The sequence below is a fragment of the Chiloscyllium plagiosum genome, chromosome 35 (genome assembly GCF_004010195.1).
Source record: "Chiloscyllium plagiosum isolate BGI_BamShark_2017 chromosome 35, ASM401019v2, whole genome shotgun sequence".
NCBI classification, from domain to species: domain Eukaryota; kingdom Metazoa; phylum Chordata; class Chondrichthyes; order Orectolobiformes; family Hemiscylliidae; genus Chiloscyllium; species Chiloscyllium plagiosum.
Window position 1 is genome coordinate 3,074,454 of NC_057744.1, and position 15,623 is coordinate 3,090,076.

Sequence of the window (15,623 nt, forward strand, 5' to 3'; positions counted from 1 at the left end):
AAAATATGATGTTGTTGTTCTACTGGCTGACAGAATGAAATCAACAGAAAGGTGGAAGATAGTATTGTTGCTGTTCTTCTGACTACAAAAGATGCACTGTCCAGGACAGACTGCAGAGAACTATTATGTCAGGAACAAAATGCAGAACCTCTAAGTTTATATTGTATAAATTATGCTTCAAAGTGCTAACTATTCCTCAAATTTTCCATGAAGTGATTTAGACAAAATCGGTCTACACTTCAACACGGTACATTGCAGTGTTTCTTCTGCACCGCTGCCATGACCATATATGATAAATTGCAACCATAGATGCCCAGTATGCAAACAAGGCCAGTGATCCATAGAGTGCGTAGTATTTATACAATGGCTGTTCAGCATGGATCCAAGATCTTTCAGTCTCTGTGAATACAGTCTCAATTAAACCCACAAGGAGGATGAACCCCCAAATAAAGAGTGGAAGCAATGGGATGTAGTTTTTGACTTTTTCTTTGCGTCCAGATGTTCCCCAGCTGGTATTGGTAATGGTAAGAAGTGAAAAGCATTTAATTGGCAGCAGCCCACTCAGATAGATGATAGGATACAGAGATATTAACATCATCACCATACCCCCATTCAAGCATGCAGCATTGAATGCTTTGACCAGTGCAATGCAATGAAAGGAGAGGAGCACCCAGAGGATATCCCAGAGACACCGATGATAGAATATCTTGACAATGGCCACAATCAAGAAGAATGGCAACATTCCCATAACTACAGACTCATATGTCATCCACAGACTTTGTTTATGCCACCAGAGAGAACTGTAGAACCATTCTATGAAGAAAGACTTGGACCATCGTATTTGTTGATTGAGCCAGCGCAGATATTGAGCTGGGGTTTCTGTGTAGCACCAAGCTTTGGGTGTATACCTGTTGGAAATGAGTATGAGTTTTCATTAATTAACTTCCTTTACTTGTGTATTTGGTTTTAATTTTACAGTAATCACAGTTATGAGGCCTGTTGTGTGGGGATTGGGAGAATGAGCTCAGGCACTTGCAGGTCGTTGTATCAAACTGCCACCGGGCAAAATAAAAATATCAATGGACAAATCACCCAGAATTGAGCTAGGCACTGAACGTGACAAAGACACATCCAGTCAAACTTCAATGCCCTCTTCACTAACATCTGGAAGCTTGCACCAAAATTGGGAAATCTGTCCCAGGGACTATTCAAACATAGTCACTCGGAAAATCATTCAATCTCCCTGACTTTTCCATCACCACCTATAAATATATTCTAAGGGTAACAAAGGCAGAGAAGTAACTCTGGGTGGGGACTCTATTTGGACTGTATCACAGCAAGAAGCAATGTCTTCCAGCTAGAAGGAAAGAAAATTAGGGAAATCGAATCATGTAAAAAAATGCATTTTTAAAAATGTTGTCCAGGAAACTGTTATTTGTAGAAATAGCAGGTCTTTTTACAACATAATTGTTAAATTGAAAAAAACTGATCAGAAAATAGATTCACATCTTACTTGGTGGAGTAACCCAGACTAAGCACCCTGTTAGTCAGGTGACGATCGTCCCCAAACGTACACCGGATTCCCAAGAATCTCTGATTATACCAGGGCTCTAGTAACTGTTGAAGCACGTTATTCCTGTACATCCCTAAAACAGAATGTCATTGTCAGAATTGAAAACAGATAATGGACTTAGTCTGGTCAAACATTTCAGTATGTATTGATGGATGGTTCTCAAACCAGGATAGAGTTAAAATTAAGGAAGTTAGACATAAGGTAATTCTGCTGAGCTATTCAGAAAGCCAGACTGGGTAGCAAAGCTAAACAACTGCTCTCTAATGGTTTACCAATACCTCAGGGGTTAGTTCCCCATCTGAACTTTTGTCCCTTGCTTTACTTATTAAGCTCTGATATGGTTCCTCTTTCCTGCTTTCTCATGGTGTTGAAATTAAGACTTATCATACCAGACCAGACCCCCTCAAAACATTTTAAGAAGGTAGCTTAAACCATACCTTTTTCTTATTTTAAAGACAAATGTAAAGTGTCTGTTCCTGATGCAATGCGACTGGTCAAACTACTCGATGTTAATCAAAACAATTTATTTAAACACTGTAGTTAAAATACAACCAAAGAAAGAAGAATTTAGAACAACTTAACTCTACTGGAAACTTAACAGGGTAATTATGCAGTAACTATTACAATGTAGTAACATCTCACAAACACACTACTGGCAAAAAAAGAAAATTCAAAAACAGATTCTCCCATGCAACTCATCAATCCTGGAGTAAAAGAAATCAACAGAAAACTCAGAGAGTAGTAGCCAGGAGGCATTCGCTGAAGCTTCTAATTCTGTTGAGACCCCAATAGCTTCTGATGCTACTGGAAAACCAAAACCCAGAAATCCTAATCTGTGAGAGCTGACCACATCCGTTCAGTCTGTTAAAAAAAAATCTAAGGCCTCCCAGGCTATTTACTTAAGTGATCAAGAGCTAGCCAGCTCAACACCTCTGCCTTGCAAACTCTCTCCAAAAAAAAAAGAACAGGGCAAATAACCTCTTAAAGTGATAGCATCATCACATTTAAAACCATCAAATGCGTAACTTCCCTCATCTTTTTTTTTCTATACTACAAATGGCTGACTTTTAAAACCCAAACATGATGTTATTGTTGTGACCTCTATTCTCTTTGACTCTTAATCAGCCTTAGCATTTGCTGGAAAATTGTTCTTTGCCCTGGTTGTCTAAACGGTAAAGGCTACGACCTGGGCTTTCTCTCCAGCATTGGGAAGATATAAAAGAGATTATTTTTAAAACTATCTTGAATGGCATCCTCCAAAAGAACCTGATTTGTTCACATTCCTTACCTAAAGGTCCACTGATACAGGACACACAGTCAAAATAAGACTGGCAGGCTCGTTCTATATTGAACGTGATCCAGTAACACAGGCTGCTAATGAAGCTAACAAATGAGTCGGTAACATTGAGTACTCGGACTTCCCCTCCAACTGCTCCATAGTTTTCCTTTGAATCTAAGACTTTAACAAGTTCCATGGTTGCACGTGAGTCAAGTTTTGTATCAGAATCGCAGACCTAAAATGTGGACAATTACACAATCCATAGATGAAGATGCACAATTAATAGCTAAAGATAAATAATCTATTGATAAAATACATGAGCTCATTTGATAAATTCACTCTACTAGCAGGGATCATCATGTATAAGCAGGGAATATCTGTATTTCAAGCACACTGTTTTCATAATTTTATAATAATTATTGCTAGTGTCCCCAGTATTCATTGCTGGTAAGCCAAGATCCCATAGGGCTCATAAAAGTTTCCCTGCATTATGTTAATCATTCATTCAACTATATCTGGGCAGTTGTCCCCAGTACTACACTGAACTTAGCTAGATAAATAATACTGGACCATTCTTAAAATAATCTGTATATCCAACTTTAGTATTATTGCAAAGGCTGTCTTCAGATATAGGGTGTAGGTTTGCTCGCTGAGCTGTAGGTTTAATATTCAGACATTTCATTACCTGGCTTTGTCCATGGGTTGTACTGGGTCTTTTAAGTTTGTTAGTTTTTGTTTGAGAGTGTTGGTGGGTTTGTATGCTACTAGGATTCCGAGGGGTCTTAGTAGTCTGGCTGTCATTTCTGAAACTTCTTTGATGTATGGTAAGGTGGTTAGGGTTTCTGGCTGTGTTTGGTCTGCTTGTCGTGGTTTGTTCGAGGAATCTGCGGACTGTATTTTTTGCGTATCCATTTTTCTTGAATACGTTGTATAGGTGGCTCTCCTCTGTTTTCCGAAGTTCGTTTGTGCTGCACACACTCTATCTATCAACCCCTCAGAAAATGAACAGGAAATGACATCACCACAAACCCCAGGAACCCCATCCAGGACAAACATATAAATAGAAAGCAGGAGACAATAGCTTCGCTTCACTTGGAGGTCGCCACTGATGATGTTACCTAGCCAGGTAATGAAACGTCTGGATATCAAACCTACAGCTCAGCGAGCAGACCTACACCCTAAACCTCAACCTGAGCTACAAACCTTCACAAACCTTGTCTTCAAATATATGGAATGATCTAGTTATATCAGTATTCTAAACATTGGTATTTGATACACAAAGTGTTCATCAACCAAAAATACATTGCAGATGTGAGAATTGAAAGGACTAAACATGAGGGTGAATGGTGTATAGTCCATCATCTAGTTCATTGTGCATTAATTCTCACAGTACAACTCCAACAATAAAACCAGACATGTTCCAAACATCATCCAGGTTTTGCTACATTTGGACATGGATTGCTTCAGTATCTGAGGACTCACAAATAGTGCTGAGCATTGTGCAATTTTATTGCAAACATTCCTATTTCTGACCTTATGATGAATCAAAGATCATTGATGAAGCAGCTGAAGATAGTTGGACCTAAGAGACTACACTGAGGAATTCCTGCATAGATGTCTTGGAGCTGAGATAACTAACTACTATCTTCCTTTGCGCGTAGTGTGACTCTAACCAGCAGAGAGTTTTCTCCCTGGAGTCTCCCTAGAGTTCCTTGATGCCACACAGTCAAAAGTAGCCTTGATGTCAATGGCTATCACTCTCATCTCACCTCACCTCACCTCTGATCCAGCATTTTTATCCATACTTGAACCAAGGCTGTACTAAGGACAGGAGCTAAGTGGTTCTGATGACCCAAAGTGAGTGTCAATGAGCAAGTTATTGCTGAGCAGTTGCTGCTTGATAGCACTGTTGATCATGCATAGAATGATGGGACAGTAATTGATCAGATTGAATTTGTCCAGATTTGTGTGTACAGAATATAACAGGATAATTTTCTAAAATCTGAAAGAATTGCAGATGCTGGAAATCAGAAATATAAACAGAAATTGCTGGAAAAACTCAGCAGGTCTGGCAGCATCTGTGGAGAGAAGGCAGAGTTAACATGTCAGGTCCAGTGACCCTTCAGAAACTTTTTTCATTGTCAGGTAAATATTACTGTTATTGCTGTACTGGAACAGTTAAGATAGGGGCATGGCAAGTTCTGGAGCCTAAGTCTTCAGCATTGTTGCTGGAATGTTGTCAGGATCCACAGCTCTGCAGTGCTTTCAGTCAATTGTTGATATCATATGGAGTGAATTGAATTGGCTGAATACTGGTATCTTGATACTGGGGGGGGGATTGATACAGGATTGGAAAAAGAAAAAAGGAAGGTTATGGCAAATACTGACGGCTATGGGAGTACAGAATGTGCAAGGGGAAACTTTAAAAGGAAATTTGGAGAGGAAAAGCAGGGCATGAATAATGGAAAGTAAACCAAAGGAAAATCTTGTTATTTTACAAATACATTATGAGTAAAAGAATAACTAGGGAAAGACAAGGATCCATTAAGCAATACAGTGGTAATTTGCACATGGAGCCAGAAGATGTAGGAGGTTTCTAAATGAATACTTTGTGTCAGTATTCACCAATTAAAGGGATGATGTGGGTATAGAATTCAGGGAGAAGACCTCTTATAAACTGAAAGAAACTGTCATAGATAGAGAGGATGTTCTGAGTTGTCTAGCAAACATAAAAGTAAGTAAATCTCCAGGGATGGAAGAAATATTTCCCAGGCTGCTGAGTGAGGCAAAGGAGAAAGTAGCAGGGGCGTTAGCAATAATTTTCAATTGCATTAAATTGAATTGAATCATTTATTGTCACATGTATTCAATATAAAATACCGTGAAAAGTGTGTACCGTCACCATTAAGAGGCACCATTCACATTAACTTAAAATAAAAAATAAAGAAAGATAACTTAAGAGAGTCCAACTTTTCCTTTGCTGCTACAGTCCCACTCCAGGCTTCCCAGCCCATACCTCTCCGGGCTTCCTAGCCCATGCTGCCGCCAGAATCTCTCTTTGGGTTATACCAGCCCACGCCATGCCGACACTAGCATCCCTGCTCCAGGCTACATCAGCCCACATCATGCCGTCACAAGGGGCCCACTCCTCGCAGAAGAAGGAGTCCCACTCCAGGCTTCACAGGCCGGTTGTCACACTGCTTCTCTGAACACAGGAGAGGTTCCAGAGAAATGGAGGAGAGCCAATATGGTACCGGTATTCAAGAAGGGAGCAAAGGACAAACCAGGAAAATACAGGCCAATTAGTCTAACCTCTGGTGTGGAAACTGCTGGAAGCAATTTTGAGGGACAGAGTTAATCTGCAGTTGGAGAGACAGGGATCAATTAAGAACAAACAGTACTGTTTTGATATGGGGAGATCACATCTAACCAACTTGATTGAATTTTCAGAATTCACATCCATCTGGACTTCAGCAAGGCTTTTAATACGTTGCCACAGGGGAAACTGATCGTGAAAGTAAAAGCCCATGGGAAACCAGGAAATTTGGTTACGTTGATCCAGAAGTGGCAAGGTGATTGTCAAGGGGTGATTTTTATCTGGAAGCTTGTCGAAATGGGGTCCCACAGGGGTCAGTGTTGGGTCCCTTGCTGATACTAAATTAATATTTCACATTAGATGAACAAGGCAATGGGCCAAGTGCTGGAAAATAGGATTGACCAGCATAGACTTGATGGGCTTTTTCTGTGTTGTAGACCTCTATGACTATGTGATTGGAAGTGTGTGAATGTTACACCATTATTCAAAAAGTGGGTAAAGAATAGGTAATAATTATGACCTCTGTGGTGATCAAATTACTGGAAAAGATACTGAGACATAGGACTAACTGTTACTTAGAGAGATGTGGATTATCAGGAATAGTCAATATAGTCTTTTTAAGAGAAGGTAATGTCTTTTTAACTTAATTGAATTATGTGAGGAAGTAGCAAGGAGGATTAATGAGTTGTAGAACAATAGATGTTGTCTACATGTATTTTAGTAAGGCATTTGACAAGGTCCCAAATGGCAGACTGTTAGGAAAAATTAAAACCTATGCAATACAGGGAATGTGGAGAGTTGGACAAAATTAGCTCAGTGACAGGATACTGAGGATAGTTGTCAATAGCTGTTTTGCAAATAGAAGGCAGTTTCCAGTGGTGTTCCACAGAGCTCAGTTTTGAGTTTGATCTGATTTTATTTGATTTATTTTTGTCACGTATCTAGGTACAGTGAAAAGTTTTGTTTTGCGTGCAGTTCAGGCAGATCATACCATACAGCTGCAGAAAAGGTGCACAAAGAGCGAGGTCAATATTAATTTTGAAATTTGAGAGGTCCATTCATAGATCTAATAATAGCAGGGAAGAAGCAGTTTTTGACTCTGTTGGTACATGTGTTTAAGCTCTTGTATCTTCTGCCCAACATAAGAGGTTGGGAGAGATTGTAACCAGGATTATGATTATGTTGGCTGCCTTTCCAAAGTAGCAGGAAGTGTAGATGGAGTCAATGAATAGAAGGTTGGCTTGCATGATTGACTGTACAGAACAACCCTCTGTAGTTTCTTACAGTCCCAGGCAGAGCATTTTGCATACCAAGCCATGATGCATCTATGAAAATTGGTAAAAGTCTTTGTGGACATGCCAAATTTCCTTAGCCTTCTGAGGAAGTTGAGGCTTTGTTGTACTTTCTTGACCGTTGCATCAATTTGAGCAAGCCAGGGCAGATTGTTGGTCCCTGTCACTCCTTTGAACTTGATGCTGTTGACCATCTCCACTTCAGCTCCATTGATGTAGATAGTGGTGTACCCTCCAGCTTGCTTCCTGAAGTCAATGACTGACTCTTTCATTTTGCTGACATTGAGGGAAAAATTGTTTCTTTACACCACACCACCAAGTACTCTATCTCTTTCCTGTATTCTGTTGTGTAACTGTTTGACATCCGGCCGATAACATTGGTGTCATCAGCGAACTTGTAGATGGAGTTAGATTGAAATTTGGCTACACCGTCATGAGTGTACAGAGAATATAATAAGGAGCTGAGTATTCAGCATTGCAGGACGCCAGTGTTAAGGATTGTCTTGGAACAAGTGCTGTTACCTATTCTCACTGATTGCATCTGTGGGTCAGGAAGTCAAGGATTCACTTGCAGAGGGTGGAGCAGAGACCTAGATGGCAAAGTTTGGAGATTAGTTTGGTTGGAATTATAGTGTTGAATGCAGAGCTGTGGTTAATGAGCAAGTATCCTTGTTATCCAGATGCTCCAGGGATGAGTATAGGGCCAGGGAGATGGCATCTGCTGTAGACTTCACTGTTTGTGACATACATTTAATTTCAAATCATATTAATATAAGAGCTATGTTTGGGAAATTTGCAGATGGGACAATAGTCTGGATTGTTGATAGTGAAGAGGTCAACTGCAGAATGATGGTTTCGTTGAATGGGAACAAACAGAATTCAAACCGGCAAACGACAAAGCACTTGGACGGACAAACAAAGCAAGGGAATCCATATGAAAAGGGAGGGTATTGAGAGAGATAGTGGAGGTGAGAGATCCTGGAGTGCATGTCCAAGGTCACTGAAGGAGATGCTCTCATTGGACAGAGTATTGAAAGCAAGACCAGGGATATAGCAAACAGCAAATAACAGAACTAAGTCACCCCACAACCAAAGGATCAGATCTAATCTCTACAGACCTGCCATATGCAGTCATGAATGATGGTGGACAATTAAACAACTCCCTGGAGCAGGAGGCTCTACAAATATCCCTATCCTCGAGGATGGAAAAGCCCAGCACATCAGTGCAAAAGACAAGGTTAAAGCTTTTGCAGCAATCTTTAGCCAGAAGTGCCAAGTGGATGATCCATCTTGACCTCCTCCAGTGATTCCACAATCAGATACCAGTCTTCAGTCATTTCAATCCAGTCCACATGATATCAAGAAATGGTTGGAGACTCTGGATACTGCAAAGGCTATGGGCCCTGACAACATTCTGGCAATAGTATTGAAGACATGCTCCAGAACTTACTGCTCCCCTAGCCAAGCTCTTCCAGTACAGTTACAATGCTGGCATCTATCCAACAATGTGGAACATTGCCCAGGTATACCCTGTACATAAAAAGCAGGACAAATCCAAACCAGCCAAATACCACCCCATCAGTCTACTCTTAATCATCAGTAAAGTGAAGGAAAGTGTCATCACCAGCACTATCGAGCAACACTTGCTCAGCAATAACCTGCTCAGTGATGCCCAGTTTGGGTTCCGCTAGGGTCATCAGCTCCTTATTACAATCTTGGATCAAACATGGATAAAAGAGCTGAACTCCAGAGGTGAGGTAAGAGTGACAGCCCTTGACATCAAGGCTGCGTTTGACCAATTGTGGCATCAAGGAGCCCGAGCAAAACTGGAATCAATGGGTATCAGCGGCAAACTCTCCGGTGATCAGAGTCATACCTGGCACATAGGAAGATGGTTGTAGTTGTTGGAGGTCAGTCACTTCAGCTTCAGGACATCTCTGCAGGAATTCCTTAAGGTAGTATCCTAGGCCCAACCATCTTCAGCTGCTTCATCAATGAGTTTCCCGCCATCATAAGGTCAGAAGTGGGGATTGCACAATGTTCAGCACCATTTGTGACTCTTTAGATACTGAAGCAGTCCCTGTTCAAATGCAACAAGATCTGGATATCATCCATACTTAGGCTGACAAGTGCCAAGTAACATTGCACCACAGAAATGCTAGGGCTATGACCATGATGAATAAGAGACAATCTAATCACTGCCCCATGGCAGTCAATGGTATTACCATCACCGATTCCCTTGCTATCAACATCCTGGAGGTTATCATTGATCAGAAACTCAACTGAACTCACCACATAAACACAGTGACAACAAGAGCAGGTCAGAGGCTAGGAATACTGCAAGCAGTAACTCACCTTCTGACTTCCCGAAGGCTATCCACCATCTTCAAGGCAGAAGTCAGGAGTGTTTTGGAATACTCCATACTTTCCTAGATGAGTACAGCTCCAACAACACTCAAGAAGCTTGACACCATCCAGAACAAAGCAGCCTGCTTGATTAGCACCACATCCTCAAGCATCCACTCCCTCCACCACCGATGCTCAGTAGCAGCAGTATTCACTATCTACAAGCACTGCAGAAATTTATCAAAGATCCTCAGGCAAACCCATGACCAACTCCATCTAGAAGGACGAGGACAGCAGATACTTGGGAATACCACCACCAAGTTCTCTCCAAGCCATTCACCATCCTGACTTGGAAATATTTTGTCATTACATCACTGTTGCTGGATCAAAATCTTGGAATTCCCTCTCTAAGGGCATTGTGGGTCAACACAAAGCACATGAATTACAGCAGTTCAAGAAGGCAGCTTCCCACCACCTTCTCAAGGGCAAATATGAATGGGCAATAAATGCTGGCCAGCCAGTGATGCCCACATCCCACAAATTAATTTTTAAAAATTATGTAAGACACTGGTTAGGCCACAGCTGGAGTTTTGTGTACAGTTTCAGTCAACATATTACTGCTGTAGAGATAGAACAGAGGAGATTTACAATAATGGTTTGCTAGGGTTTGAAAATTGTAGCAATGTCAAAAGATTGGATAGGCTAGAGTTGTTTTTCTGAGAACAGAGGATGCTGAGGGGTGATTTAATTGCGGTATAAAATATAATGAGGGGTTTGGGTAGAGTTGACAGGGAAGACTTGTTTCCCTGAGCAGAAAGGTCAATTAGTGGGGGCACAGATCTCAGATGACTGGTAGAAGGACTAGAGGAAACTTGAGGAAAAATCTTTTCATCCAGTGACGGGTGTCTAGAATTTCCTATGGTTGAGGTGGAAATCATTAATTAATTAATTTAAAAGGAATCTGGATCTGCACGTGAAGCATTGTAACTTGCCAAACTACAGATAAGCCCGCTGGTCCAAACGACACAATGAGCTAAATGGTTTCTTTCTGCATTGTAATTTTCCTATGGGCTTATATGAAAACTGTCATGCTGGGATGGGACTCTTGAAAACAAACCAAAAAACAAATCAGAGGCTTGATTCTTCCATCCAGAACTTGTACATTGAGTACAGTTTGTATTTTTGTAAAATTATAACATCAAGCTGATAACTTTCTGCTTTCTTAAACTTCAGCAATTGCACAAATGTCTGTTCATTGTATATAAAAAAAAAGCATCCAAACTGTGGAACTAGAGTGGTATCTTTGATCTGGATTTTATTTACTTTAAATAGAACTTTGTTTCCAGCACTGATTTTCATTTTTTTCCCCTCTCTTGCCTTGTTTCCTATAAGGCCTTTGATTTGATGTTGTGTTGTCATTGTGGAACTCGTCACTAGGGGGTGAGCCAGAGCAGCAGAAGCCAACTCAGTATTTGCGGACAATCTTTGCACTCCTTGCATTTAATACCTTTTCGTTGGTATCTCAGCCAAAACAGTGATAGGTTGTCTCTATATGAACTTTGAACCCAATACTTTCAGTTTATGGGCCAATATGCATACCATAACATAGTTGCTAAGTTATTGAACCAATAACCAAGAGGAGGATTTAAATAAATCTGGAAATAATCCTGGAAATAATCATTAAGTCCACTCTGGAATTACCTAGCAAGCTGCTCAGTTGCATCAGTGTTCCATTAGCAGCTCAAGACGTAAGCTAACCACTATCATGTCAAGAAAGCCATGGATGGGAAAAAAAATCAGCTTTATCAGTAATTACCACATCCTGAGAACACATTTTAAAAATCTATGCTTTAGAGTTCTCTGGGGAAGTTGAGATCATAGATTCTCAACCACTGGAAGTGACCAGAAACTGAAGACAAGGAACAGTGTAGGTCAGACAGAAATTCAATTCAACTTTTAACTTCATAGTGCTGGAACAAACTGACATTTATTTGATGCAGAAGATTGACTCTCACCTGTATAAAGGCTAAATTAGAGACATACCTGTATATAATCCACCAAATTCCCAATAGCTTTGAAGGCTGTATACATTACTTCTCTTTTTCCTCCCCGTTTCTGCATGATGCAAACAAAATGTTTGTTCCTGATTAGTGACTCCACATCTAATCTCTCTGGATTTCCAATACATGACTCCCCATAAAACAAATTGACAGGGTCTCTGTATGGTCGCTTGTTGTTATCCTCCTCTTTATTCTGAATAACTCTATTAAAGTTTCTTGAGTGATAATTGCCTTCCCACACATACGTCCCAATATCTTCCTTGCAGAAAACCTCCTTGAACATGTCCATCATGTATTGGTCTTCTTTTGAGTTCCCATCAATAACCATGATGATTCTCAGCTCGTGACTTGGATACTCAATGTTCTTCACAGAGTTAAGGCACTGTGTCAAGTACAAAGGGTCTTCCTGATAAGCAGGTATGATTATGGCTACCGACTTGGCACTACTGCGATGCAAGACATTATCTTTTGTTGTGCTGCACTCAAATAAGGCAAAGACTGTTTGAAGGAAGAGGTGGATAATGATCAGAGAGCCACAAACCCCAAGCGAAATGAGTTTATAACCATTTAAGAGGAGCTGGAATCCTGCCAGATATGCCCACGACATACCTAGAAATAACAGCAGAGCAAAGACCATGGTACAAGTTCTATGACTTACTGAAACCAGAGTATCTTTGTTAACCATGGCTGGAAAAGATCATAGTTGGCCAAGTCTCAGTTGACTGTGGAATGAAAGAGACACAAAACCAAAAACTTTGTCAACATGCATCAGTATGCTGATTCTATTTCTCTTATTCTATTCATCCCATTATTCTTGATTATTGTTATAATCTCCTTATAGCAATGTTTAAGTTCTGTATTACCAGGCATTTTTACATACAACATAAATTAATACAAACCTTAATATAGAAAAATCTCAAAACTCTGAACAGAACTGCAAATTAGAAAAAAAATCCCTGGATCAGAAAATGAAGAGTGATCATAAAGCCTTGTCAGTGATTGTTAAAGCCAAAGAAGTGGGTGGAGAGGCATGAGGAGTGAAGAGTGAGGAGAGAGAACTCCAGAGGTTGGGATTTAGACAACCGATGACAGAATCTGTAATATGTTAGGATGAAGATAAACACAGAATAAGGAATTTTAAAGTGAATCATTGGGCAACAGGAAACTGACATGGATCAGAAAGGCTAGAGGTGATGGGAACATACACAAGGACAAGGTAAGGATTAAGGATGTATAATAAGGATAATCGTGTATCAGAAAATAAACCAATGGGTTTCAATATACTCTCTACAACTGTCCCTTTGTTTTAGTCCCCATCCTTGTCACAAAGCATGATCGCCACTGTCTTAGTTATTCTGCCATTGGACAAAGACTTTGCTCCACCAGGACCGTTTGATAATTTGTGTGTAATGGCCACTCCACGTAAGACTTACCATCACAGAGGCATCTTTTACTCCTACAAATGTAATTTGGGACCTGGAAAATCATGACCCTCATGGACAGCCCCAGCAGTGAAAGACCTGAATGTTGAATGGCAATTACAAACTGGGAACTCTGGTGCTATGATATTGATGTCACTGTCCAAAATGAAACATTGTGATAGGAGAAGCTCAGTTCAAAGAACAAGATGGCAGATATGTTTGAGGAAGAATGTCAATTCCATGAGGTTAGTTTTATGATTAAAAAATAAACTAGTTGACCATTTTAGTGAGGATCCCTGGTGAGAAAACAAGTACCTCATTACTCTTTGTCTCACCCAAACCTAGAAGCCGTGCACTTCAGTCATCAGAGCATACATCCTGTAGTGATTAGGACCAGATGGACCTCAGTGACTCCAAAGTTCCTGATTGACCCAGGTTAACAACCCCAGTCAAGAACCTCATAGTCAACAAGGTCCCACCTGGTCCCAATCACCTCATATCCCAACCCTGGAAACACCAGATAAGACCAAAGAGGAATCTGACTCCTACTGTGATCAGTTATTGATCCCCGTCCCAAAGGGAGTTGAAGTGATTTGAATGTCAGAGTTGGGAAGGACACAAACCTCTGGAAACTTGTGATTGGTAAGGAAGGTAAGCCCTAATGGAGTCCTCCTCCTGATGAACTGTCTGGAGAATGGTCTGATCAAAATGAAGACACTACTACATCAAAGACAAATCCCCATGGCAGCACCCTTGCTTCAGACATTGGTACTACCTGTCTAGATCATTGTCCATACAAGAGACCACAAGATATTCACATCACCCATGCCATCACAAAAGCTGACAACTGCTAGACCGACCTTCACCTTATCTAATAAACCATCTCCAGCCGGGTCCAAAAAATGGCACCTGCAGCAAAGCATCATTGCTCCAGGAAATTCAAAATTCAATGTTGATGCACACAAGGTCTCTGTGAACAGATACCTACTCACTCATACCTCTCAGCCAACCTGACAATGCTCAGCAAAATGGGAACCTCAATGTCCACAGCACCAGGTCTGTTCTTAAATCTGTCACATACAACACATTCAAAAAGACTGTATGTTTCTCTATAAGGAAACATCAAGACCAATTTCACTACGATGACTGGGAGATCCAGGAACTGCAGAGCTCGAAGGAAAGAAATCAGGTCTATACAGAAAATCAAGGCTACAGTCAAACAAAACAAAACTTGTGACCTAAGGAACAAATGGTGGACAGAAAGAGTGCAGGAAATTCAGCAACTAGCTGACCCCTGCGATGTGCACAGATTCTTCAGTGCAGTCAAGACTATCTGCAGGTCAACCACCAAGGATCTACTGTGCTGAGAGCTAAGGATGGAGCTATGCTCACCAAACACAGAGAAACACTGTGTGTTCATTGGAAGGAGCACTTCGTGGATCTCCTTAACCAAAGCTCAGCCCTTGATAAAGGTGACCTACACCACATCCCACAGATTGCCACCCATCACCATGAGCATAATATTAGCCTGACACAAGTTGAACAAGCAATCTCCAGCTGAGAGCGAACAAGGATGCCAGCACAGACAGAATCTCTACTGAAATTCTGAAGTATGGCACAGGAGTTCTCTTGGTACGAATACATGCCTCATTTCTCTAGTCTAGAATGTGGAGAGCATGGCACTGTAACATTGACCATCTTTAAGAAAGGAAGTAAAACTAATTGTGCTAACTTCAGAGACATCTCACTGCTGACCAAGGAAATCCATTGGAAAAATCCTCTTCAGTTACGTTCTCCAGTGGCTCCCATCAGAATCAAATTGCGAATGCTGTCTCTCAAGATGTACAAGGGCTATACAATAGAACTGCACAATAAGACAAGTCCATCAAAATGCAGAAAGCAGCAGCAACACATGGCCTTTTTTGGCCTTATATAGAGTTTTGACTTTATCAATTCAGAGGGATTATGGAGTGTCTCCACAAATTGGGCAGAAATTCATCATGACCCTCTGCCTGCGACCTGACGATTTCTCAGTAACAGATCCACCACAACCCCAGTGCGTGTGCAAATTAAGATCAAGCAAGGCATCACAAATGCTCTCCTTCAAATTCCTCAGCACAAAACTTCACCCAATATCCCTCCCCACCCCCCCACCAGATGAGCGGCAAACTGTCCTGCCACCAGCTCAGAACCAAGACCACCACAGCCTCTGTCTTTGAGTTCTGGTAGACAGACAATACAAGATCTTTGAGGAGAAAGTGAGGTCTGCAGATGCTGGAGATCAGAGCTGAAAATGTGTTGCTGGAAAAGCGCAGCAGGTCAGGCAGCATCCAGGG

General features: G+C 41.0%; 1 protein-coding gene across 1 annotated transcript; it reads right to left on the reverse strand.

The window, feature by feature from the left end:
• Nucleotides 1-232: 232 nt before the first annotated feature.
• On the reverse strand, nucleotides 233-12,473 carry LOC122540538 (hyaluronan synthase 1-like). Its single transcript, XM_043676402.1, has 4 exons — nucleotides 11,850-12,473; nucleotides 2,862-3,087; nucleotides 1,514-1,646; nucleotides 233-908 (listed from the first exon to the last, which is right to left on the reverse strand). Exons 1-4 carry the CDS (start codon nucleotides 12,471-12,473, stop codon nucleotides 233-235), a joined length of 1,659 nt encoding a protein of 552 aa, XP_043532337.1.
• Nucleotides 12,474-15,623: the final 3,150 nt, after the last annotated feature.

Coding starts and splice junctions, on each gene's coding strand:
- LOC122540538 (XM_043676402.1), bottom strand. CDS start 12,473: ATGTCGTGGGCATATCTGGCAGGATTCCAGCTCCTCTTAAATGGTTAT. Junction 1,647..2,861: donor CTGTATCAGTGGACCTTTAG/GTAAGGAATGTG, acceptor ATTCTGTTTTAG/GGATGTACAGGAATAACGTG. Junction 909..1,513: donor AGTCTGGGTTACTCCACCAA/GTAAGATGTGAA, acceptor CATTTCCAACAG/GTATACACCCAAAGCTTGGT.